Here is a 6,737-nt window from a genome sequence, read left to right as displayed (position 1 = left end):
GTGATTCGCTGTTGCCTTTGAATATTTTACCAATAGCATATCATGGCTCATTTCCTACCCGGGAACAAGAGCTGGCTTCTCTCCAAAGAACCATGTGCGCGACCTCCACCAAGAATCCCAGGGACTGTGTGCCAGTCCTCGGCTCAGAGGAAACCCCTGGGGCCAAAATCCTATTTCTAGTTCCCTTTCCTCAGTCACGCAGATGAACGAATTGTTTTTATTTCCGAGTTGTTAAAGAAAAAGTATGAATATACGCAGGGGCTGAGTTATATTTCTTAGCTTATTAAATATGTCACCCTATAGATCATTTGTTTTGTCGATGCGTTGTCTGAGCAGGACAGAAATACAGTATTGCAAAGCGTCGCCAGGCGTTTAGAATGTGGTATATATAAGTTAAGAACTTCAGTAGTACTATATAACTCGAGAGTGATTCGCGTGTGAGTGAATCCATCTAGTATGTGTGTCTTCTTGTTAACTTTTTTAACAATATAGAAAGTGAGCGAGGTAAAGCCTCCCTTCAAGAAGCATTATTGCAACTGGATGGAAACAAAGATAATTCCTTTGCCAAAATCTAATTGTAGCAATTTCTCTCCATTTTGATTTTCACAGGCCTATGAAAATCAGTTCATCTTATTGAAAACAGTAAATTTTAAGACAATGCTGCGTAATAATCATTATCAGAAGTGGTAACTTGTATTTTTACAGGCTATGTAAAAATGCTTGCGGTATAGCTGTACCTATACATACACACACACACGTGTATATATATATATATATATATATATATATATATATATATATATATATATATATATATATATATATATATATATATATATATATATATATATATATATATATATATATATATATATATATATATATATATATATATATATATATTATATATATATGTATATATATAAAAGTGAACGTTTGTATTTTTGTTTGTATGTCTGTCCAAATGATTGTGACCTATAGAAATCTGAAGCGCTTGACCTATCTAGACAAAATGTGGTATGCGGCCATTATTTGACCCAATTCAGATTGCAGGGTAGGTTTCAAACCCGTACCCCCTTCCCCTTCCCCTTCCCCTTCGCCCATCCCCGTTCCCCCTTCCCTTTGTAACTTATGTGGTAACCGCTTGACTGCAGGGAGTAGGGATCTCTCAAGAACATGTTGCTAATAAGGTGGTAATGTTTAGAAGCTGGAGTCCCTCCAGACATGATGCAAGGATTAATGGATTTGCTTACAGGCATTTCTGGATTAAGAACGAAATTTAATGTTGCTATACTAACTGGATTATCTACATCCAACCATTGTCAGCACTACTTATTTCTCTCTCTCTCTCTCTCTCTCTCTCTCTCTCTCTCTCTCTCTCTCTCTCTCTCTCTCTCTCTCTCGGGCTTTGCACCTTTGCACGAATTCTAATTGTGACGAAGCTCATTTCTTCACACTTGAGTTCCAATCTATCGAAGTCATTAAGTAAACTAGGCCATGAAAGTGAAATTCTCATTTTGCTCAAGCATTTAGGATTTATATATTCATTTGGAACGTCCATTTATCAAGTAAATCTTATTCGTATATCTAATAGGATGGAGAGAGAGAGAGAGAGAGAGAGAGAGAGAGAGAGAGAGAGAGAGAGAAATCTCATTAGTCTTTGTATATCGCTTTCTTTCAAAATGCCTTTACCAGGGAGAAAGTATAGATGAGCGTCTACAGTTACAAACAAACAAACACCCCTCGACCAAAAAAGAGAGAAAAAACGAACAGTTCTCAGAGCCTTAGACTCCGTGTCTTCTGATGAAGCCATTTTATGGCTGCAGAGAGACCCACCGCAAAGCAACGCACAACCGAGAACAAGTCAGACAGACAAGGAATTGTCCGCCATACGACAAGAATGTCTCTTGGCTCCAGCATGATACTTCTTCTTTCTGTAGCATACTAAATTGCTCTTTTCGCTTAAAGAATGCGCTCTCTCTCTCTCTCTCTCAATAAACAACACACACGCACACTCATGTTTCCTGTTTGTTTCATAATAAGCTGAAAACATACTAAGCCAAGAATAAACTCGCCAGAATTTCACTTCATTAAAGATGGATTTCTGTAGTTAATGGTAAAAAGAAACCGGAATTCATAAAATATTTAGCCATGATTTTTTGATCAGGTGACCTCGATGGAGACTTGGCACAGGACATAATACGAACCTCTCAGTGAAAGTGAGAGATCACAATCATTGGCTGCAGCATCGATGAAAAACTGGGAGAGCTGAAAGAGCTCCCTCAGCCATAATGAATGAAGCGAAATGAAGGTTGCAAAGGCAGTAGCAAAGCTCTTCTGGGAACAACGTGTGATGGTAGGTATTTCCACGTAATTTGACTGAATAAAGTTTTGAGGTTCTCCAAAACATCCGCCAAAACAAAAGGCACTAACATTACATTTTTTTCTTAAATAAACTGGAAAAATCAAAGCAATCAAGATTCGCATGAGATGAAAGAGATCTCTCCTCCGTGAGAAATAACAAAGGACAGGTGAAAGAAGGCTGCCCAAAGTTGTTGTGGAGAGAGAGAGAGAGAGAGAGAGAGAGAGAGAGAGAGAGAGAGAGAGAGAGAGAGAGAGAGAGAGAGAGCTCTTTTAGCCGTCACACAAGAGAGTATTCAAAGCCTCAGAAGTGATGCAACTTTGCCCTGTAGTCTTCGGAGAAGTTAGGATGCAGTGTTTTCTTTGTTCTGATCTTTTCGTCTCTCAGTTAATCGAGTTTGCTTGAGAGAGGTTCACTCAAGCGCCCTAGTTTCCTGGCCCTTTATTTTTTTACGATTTTTTACGAAGGTATAAATGTTACAAATATATTAAATTGTTTTTTATTTCTCATAATCCTTTGCTCCGTTCTTTTCTCTTCTCAGAGAGAGAAATCTTATTCTCTGAAATCCTGTTCTACAATTTCCTAACTTTTTGGCTTAGCCTGTATAAACAAATGCTCATAATTGTTATGCCCTACAAATGCACATTCGACTATAACAGTTCCTCGTTGGGTCAGTGGGTTCCGTTCTCAACTAGCACTCTGCTGGCCGCGAGTTCGAATCTCCGACCGACCAATGAAGAGTAAGAGGAATTTATTTCTGGTGATAGAAATTCATTTCTCGCTATAATGTGGTTCGGATTCCACACTAAGCTGTAGGTCCCGTTGCTAGGTAACCAACTGGTTCTTAGCCACGTAAAATAAGTCTAATCCTTCGGGCCAGCCCTAGGAGAGCTGTTGATCAGCTCAGTGGTCTGGTTAAGCTAAGATATACTTAATTTTTTTTACGGATGTTATGACCATTATCAAATAGAGAGCGATGCAGCGTCAACCTGAGGTTTAGGGTTAAGCATTAGGCGTACACGATGACAGTTATTCATTGAACTAAAGGATAGTTACTCTCAGGACAGCTCCAGTTTTCTGGGAAACTCCTGAATCGGTGGTTCTTGATATGTTATATATATGATAAGATGAAGGAAGCTTTAACAAATGCTGTTTTGAGCAAATATATAAAACGTATAATGGTTCCTGCATTAATGGTTATTGTACTTAAAACAGCAAACCATTCCATTTTCCTTCTTCAATGAAAATGGTTTAGCTAAACTGAAAGATGTTATTGTACTTCAGCCATTCTCAGATATTCAAATTTAAACAAGCGTAGTCATGAGCAGTCGCGGGAACCAAATGAAACCTTCAGAAAAGTTATCTGTTATCAATCTCTCTTTGGTCGAGAGCTTAGTTCAGGCAATCATAAATCTTCTCAATTTTCAGACCTGATTCAAGTGCTTCCCCTTCCTTGCTAAAAGCTACTTTGAAATTTTCTTAAAACTTGCAGTATGAGAATTTAACGCTCATTCTAATATTTATTTTCAGTTCTTCTGTAGTTCTGTTAAGACGTGTATAATCTAACAGAAAAATCGGCGAACGGAGTATATTTTTTTGTTCGGTTGATGTACAGTATTTCATATCATGCAGATTTTCATCATAGGAAGGCCGAGTGTCCATATGTCACTTTAATATTAATTTAAGTTTGCTAATGATACCTCATTTTCATCGACTGTTACAAGAAGAGCAAATAATGCTACTAATAGCTAATTTTTATTCACTGTTATAAGAATACCAAATAATATCTTGTGTTAATCAGATCGTGATTTTCATATGATTAGTTATGCTATCTCATTATTCTGGATTCTCAGGTATGATTAAGCTATAATACAAAAGATTACTATTTAATTACCAGCAACTCAGTAGTTCATATTTGTATTCATTAAGCCATTAAGAGGCTGACAGCTTCACTGGCATACGAAATAATCTGCTACATTTCCTGGAAACTCAGATGATTTCAGACTATAACACTGAATCCGGAATGAATGCCTTGAATTTAGATTTCCGAGTTCATATGATCCTCTTGGTTTTGTGGCTCCTTTTCTTTTGCCAGCTAAGAGAATTCTTCGCAAAGTTTGTCAGGATAGCAGCTTGGGATGGGATGATGTTATTCCCGAAAAATACCTGAAGCCCTGGAGAAGGTGGCTTGATGATTTACCAATCCTGAGTAACTTAAAGATTCCAAGATGTGTTAAACCAAAGGAATTTGGTACAGTGACTTCCACACAGCTGCACATGTTTTCAGATGCTAGTAATGAAGGCTATGGTGCTGCAGCATACATAAGACTTTCCGATAACAGTGGGAGGATTTCTACTGCTCTGCTGATGGGAAAGTCTAGAGTGTGTCCTGTAAAGGCAACAACCATACCCCGACTGGAATTGACTGCTGCAGTGGTGTCCATAAATCTCGCACAACACATTTTGAAAGAGCTGCAGATTACGGTGGACCAGACATTCTATCACACAGATTCTACAACAGTTCTTCACTATATTTTTAGTGATAGAAAGAGGTTTCCTATATTTGTTGCAAATAGAGTGAAAGTAATTAAGGATTTCTCTGAAAATACACAGTGGAGATATGTTCAGAGTAAAGAGAATCCTGCTGATATTGCATCAAGAGGTTTCACAAGTCAGCAAATGCTGAACAGTAACATTTGGTTTGATGGCCCATATTTTCTTAGAGGACCAGAGGAGCTGTGGAAAAGTGATATGCCCCAACGTGTAGTTGAATTGGAAGGATCTACAAGTTTTGCAGTGCATCCAGAAGATGAGGAGGGAAATGCTGTTGATAAGTTTCTTAAGTATTATTCTTCATGGCATCGGTTGAGGATGGCTGTTGCTGTGTATCACCGTCTTTTTCATACTGAAATCTAAGAGACAAGCTAGACTTAATGGTTCAATTACAGCAGAAGAATTAGATGCTGCTGGAAAAGCAGTCATCAGATATATCCAGAAGAAAACTTTTAGTAAGGAAGTGACACTCTTACAAAAGAGCGAAGGTCAAGGGCCGAGGACTCTGTAGTAGCAGTAGCATTTATAAACTAGATCCCTTCATTGATCCTAAAGACAGGCTTCTTCGCGTTAATGGACGGCTCTCCAAAGCAGAAATTTCAGCTGGCGAGAAACATCCAATGATATTACCTAGAAAGAGTCATATTACCACTTTGATTATTCGTTACACATGAAAAATTAGCTCATGCTGGACGCAACCATGTGATGGCAAAACTTAGAGAACTTTACTGGATTATCCGTACCAATGCAAGTGTCCGCCAGGTTCTACAAAGATGTGTCATTTGCAGAAAAATGAGAAACCCTGTTCTAAACCAGAAGATGGCTGATTTACCATTGGAAAGAGTAATTCCAGCTGCTCCATTCACACACACAGGTGTTGACTTCTTTGGGCCACAGGAAGTCAAAGAAGGAAGGCAAATCAGGAAAAGGTACGGTGTATTATTTACTTGCTTGTCTACAAGAGCAATTCATATAGAGACAGCCAATTCCTTAGACACGTCGTCCTTCATAAATGCTTTAAGAAGGTTTGTTGCTAGAAGAGGAAATGTAAAGAAGATTTGGTGTGACAATGGGACAAACTTTCATGGAGCTGAGAAGGAGTTGAGGAAGTCAATGCAAGAGATGAATGATGATCAGGTCAGAGCTTTCCTCTCAAAAGAAAGCATGAGCTGGACCTTCAATCCCCCTACAGCTAGTCATATGGGAGGTGTGTGGGAACGTCAGATTAGAACTGTGAGAAAGGTCTTGATTCCTCTCTTCAAAGAACATGCTGGACGACTGGATGATGAGAGTTACCGCACTCTTCTCACAGAAGTTGAGGCTATAGTGAATGACCGTCCTTTGACCACAGTCAGTGACAGCCCAGATGACTTACAACCACTCAGTCCAGCACAGCTTCTCACAGAAATCAAGTGTTGTGATGCCACCACCTGGTGTTTTTCAGAAAGGAGATATGTATCTGAGACAGAGGTGGCGATATGTTCAATTCTTGGCTAACTTATTCTGGACTAGATGGCGAAGAGAATATTTATCAACATTGCAAGAGAGACAGAAGTGGAACAAGGAAAAGCGGCACCTTCAAGTTGGTGATATTGTCCTTGTAAAAGATGATAATCAGTTAAGGAGTAACTGGATGATGGGTCGTGTTATCAGCACTGGAAAGGACAGAACCGGTTTTGTACGAAGTGTAGTTTTAAAGACACAAACATCAGAGCTCCATCGACCCATTCAAAAGCTTGTTCTTCTCCTTGCAGTAGAGGAACAATGATTATAATAGTTATTTTTATTAGGATCAAAGGATTTGAGAGTATATTACATTTAT

At 38.7% G+C, this 6,737-nt stretch overlaps 1 protein-coding gene across 1 annotated transcript; it reads left to right on the top strand.

Moving 5' to 3' along the window:
* Window positions 1-5,620: 5,620 nt before the first annotated feature.
* On the top strand, window positions 5,621-6,412 carry LOC136830850 (uncharacterized). The gene has a single exon (XM_067090828.1). It carries the CDS (start codon window positions 5,621-5,623, stop codon window positions 6,410-6,412), a length of 792 nt encoding a protein of 263 aa, XP_066946929.1.
* Window positions 6,413-6,737: the final 325 nt, after the last annotated feature.

Source organism: Macrobrachium rosenbergii, chromosome 47 (assembly GCF_040412425.1).
Source record: "Macrobrachium rosenbergii isolate ZJJX-2024 chromosome 47, ASM4041242v1, whole genome shotgun sequence".
Taxonomy (NCBI): Eukaryota; Metazoa; Arthropoda; class Malacostraca; order Decapoda; family Palaemonidae; genus Macrobrachium; species Macrobrachium rosenbergii.
Note: the sequence above shows the minus strand (reverse complement) of the source record. Positions and strands in the feature narration are given on the sequence as shown.

What these genes read in the sequence shown, in the direction of transcription:
- LOC136830850 (XM_067090828.1), top strand. Translation starts at nt 5,621, where the DNA reads ATGGCAAAACTTAGAGAACTTTACTGGATTATCCGTACCAATGCAAGT.